A 3,490-nucleotide genomic window follows, 5' to 3' on the forward strand; every position below is an offset into this window, starting at 1 on the left:
TCATGCCACTGTTCCCTGCTTGTCTCACCTGTTTAAACCCATTGAGTGCAGCATGAGATGGAGTCTTGATTAATGGATTCTAAGAGTGCTCTGTTTCTTGAGTCTTCATTTTTTGCTTTTTGAAAAATATCGACCATTATTTTGTAAACTACTTGGAAGTTCTGGGATGATGGTAGAAAATGTTTCTAACTCTAAGTGGTTTCTGGATTTGATGGACTAGGGAAGTCGAAAGTTCAAGTTATTGGTCTAGTCTTAGTTGCTGCCGGAATGGGTGGAGGAATTGGCAGTAGTGGGGCTCCTGTGATTGCAGTTGCAGAATCATCGGGGAGGAGTTCTGCATCCTGATTGAGAAACAAAGGTGATAGATGATGTCAATTTCCTCAGCCATTTCATGATGGATATCAACCCCATTTAATAGCTCCTGAACAAGGATACCGTCGACTCATTGAATCTTCAATAGTTAGCATCAGAGGTCCTACTAAGGCAGCTGTTGATGCAGTTCACGCCATATCGAAGGAGATGGTTAACAAGGCTATCAGTAAGACTGTAGAGTTCCTAAGCATTCCTTCCACCCTACCCTTGCGAAAAGGCATCATGGGCGTGAGAGTGGGGCTCTTATTTCTTGTTGTGTTGTTGGGCATTAGCTAGGCCTGTGATGCTAGACAATTGTAGACCTTTGATTTGTCCAGTAAGAGCATTGGGTTCTCTGATTTTTCAGTTGTGTTGATGAATTCCCTACCAAAATAAGGGGAAGCTCTAGATTTGGTACCAGATGACGGGAATGAAGATATATGCACCATGTGCAAGAGGCTTATTACTGAGGCGCTTGATCTCCTTATTGAAAACAGGACCCAAAAATTGATCATTGAAATGCTTCATGCTACGTGCTCTGAAGTTCGGTCTTTTAAGCAGCAGTGCATCACTTTGGTGGACTATTATGCTGCTCTCATTTTCTCCGAGCTTGCTTTGATTACACTTGGTAATTTATGTGAAAATGCCAATCTCTATGGATTGACATTCACTGCTGGACAACTCTATCAAGACAATTGTGTGTTTTGCCATCATGCTGTTGATGAAGTTCTAATTAAATTGAGAGATCCTGACACACAGTTGGAGATACTTGAGTTGCTTCTGAAAGGTTGTGATGCTGTGGAGGGCTTGGTGAGAAAGTGCAAGAGAATGGTGTTCGAATATGGATCTATAATCCTCAACAATACCCTACTCTCAGAATTGAGGTTGCAAATGCAGCTTGTGATTCACTTGATAGGATGAGGGATGAAAGCAAGAAAGCAACACCTAAGCTAGTCTACATGGAGCGCAGCTACCTGACAGTTGATTTCTTCAGGAAGCTTCCTCAAGATATTGAGAAAGGCGGCAACCCAACACATTCAATTTTTGATAGATACAATGACTCATATCTTAGGCGAATAAGAGCAACAATTTTTTCTTACGTTAATATGGTGTGTGCCACTCTTCCGAACTCCTTTCCTAAGTCCCTTGTTTATTGTCAAGTGTGTGAGGCTAAACGCAGCCTATTCGACCATTTCTTTACTGAGTTGGGTAAACTGGAGCCCAAGCAGTTGGCATCATTATTGAACGAGGATCCATCAGTCATGGCAAGACGCACTACCCTGGCAAAGAGGCTTAAGAGATCCATTATTTGGCAACTGACATCAACTCTCATGCAGTGAGGGTGACCCAAGAGACGCATTGCTCGAAAAATTCAAAGATAGAGCAGTTGGCATCATTATTGAACGAGGATCCATCAGTCATGGCAAGACGCACTGCCCTGGCAAAGAGGCTTAAGAGATCCATTATTTGGCAACTGACATCAACTCTCATGCAGTGAAGGTGACCCAAGAAACGCATTGCTCGAAAAATTCAAAGATAGAGCTCAGCCATTGAAAGACGATAGTGGCTTGGAATATGATTTAGAAGCTTTCCCTTAACATTAGTGTCGAAGCTTCAGCAGAGGCTACTGCATGTGTGAAAGTATTGATCGCTTTCGGTTTACTAAGTGATTCCCATCTCCCAAACAGCTCAATGGTTGAGGCTCCATTGACATACATATACCCTGTAGTCAGTCATCCTGAACTCCTTTAGGAAATTCACGACTTTTTGGTTCCATGCAAGGGACAAACATCACTATTCCAATTTCTGTTCAAAAATCTGAAGGATTCGATGCGAACAGATCAACAAGTGGTAGTTTTCTAGCTCAAAAGAAACGAAAACCATGGCCACTAGTAGAGAATAAGGAACCGATTGCTTCTATACAAAAATATGGTGAAGGGAATTGTGCAAATATCTTGAAAGGGGACTTCCAGAGAGATAGATCTGCTTCACAGCTATCTCAGAGGTGGACCATTGTCAGGAAGAATCACTAAAAACTTGAATGTGGGAGGAGCTAACTCAAACGGCTCCCAGCTCTCTGAAGCACGGAACAGATACAAATGCTACATTTAGTAATTTAGTTTTTCCTGCTACCCCTGCTGAAGCTTTGCCGGTTAGCATCAATGTTTCACAAGCCCAACCACTGTCTCAACAAGTCTCCATGAGGCAACAAGAAGCGAAAATGGAAATGTCACAAGTTTCATGATCAAAAGATCACATGCATGCATGCTGCCATCATTTACTAACTCCTCTGTTTATGATTGTTAATGATGTTGCTGAAGAAACTTTGGGTGTGAATGGCGATGAGAAATTCCGGAATGGTAAATGGATCATCAACACGACTAAAAATAAATGGGGTGGTTAGAATGCGGTGGTTATGATCTTTTCCTCAAAGCAACTTGGATCAGAGGTTGAATCCTAAATTCAGATTGGACTCACGAGACCAAAGAGATAAATAAGAGGAAGAATGCTCCTCTAGAATGGGCTCGGAATAAAATGATTTGTGCATGACTACCTTGGAGCCACATGTCATTTCCTATTTCCCCCTTCTGATCTTGAAAGTGATTTTTCAAACCCCATTTTATAAATAATTTTCCCAATTCTGGTTTTAAAATACTTTCAAGTCTCAAAAATTGCCACCCTCTAGAATCTTTAGGTTTCACAAATCCCATTTTCAATAGAATTTGCTGTCATTTTCTCTTATGGCAAGCAACTTTCATAAATTCCATTTTTTTTAAAATGTTTTAAAATAAGTATGGATTTATTCCCGTAATTTTGAATAATGGAAATTCATGGGATTAATTCATACAAAAGTAAATCGGGTTTTGGTGGGGGGCCCAACATAAGTGATTTTATAATTGATTTATCGATTGATTTATTGATTTAATTGTCATGCATGATTGATTCTATTCTACTCTATGACATGCATGAGATTATTTCTTAATTGTGCACTAACCCTGTGGACCCGCATTTTTCACGTGCGTCCCCACTCGATCGGCGAGACTCTCTTTTTATTTGTGAAAAATTAATTTTAGAAAAGATGGAGCCGCCACTTATTTTATTTTTATTTTAAAGGGAAAATAAAACAAGAAAGAAAACC

The 3,490-nt window shown here is 40.3% G+C and overlaps 1 protein-coding gene across 1 annotated transcript; it reads left to right on the forward strand.

The window, feature by feature from the left end:
* The first annotated feature begins 766 nt into the window (after positions 1–766).
* LOC117913191 lies at positions 767–1,457 on the forward strand. The gene has a single exon (XM_034828152.1). It carries the CDS (start codon positions 799–801, stop codon positions 1,270–1,272), a length of 474 nt encoding a protein of 157 aa, XP_034684043.1. The 5' UTR covers positions 767–798; the 3' UTR covers positions 1,273–1,457.
* The last annotated feature ends 2,033 nt before the right edge of the window (positions 1,458–3,490 follow it).

The sequence above is a fragment of the Vitis riparia genome, chromosome 4 (genome assembly GCF_004353265.1).
Source record: "Vitis riparia cultivar Riparia Gloire de Montpellier isolate 1030 chromosome 4, EGFV_Vit.rip_1.0, whole genome shotgun sequence".
Taxonomy (NCBI): Eukaryota; Viridiplantae; Streptophyta; class Magnoliopsida; order Vitales; family Vitaceae; genus Vitis; species Vitis riparia.

What these genes read in the sequence shown, in the direction of transcription:
- LOC117913191 (XM_034828152.1), top strand. Translation starts at nt 799, where the DNA reads ATGTGCAAGAGGCTTATTACTGAGGCGCTTGATCTCCTTATTGAAAAC.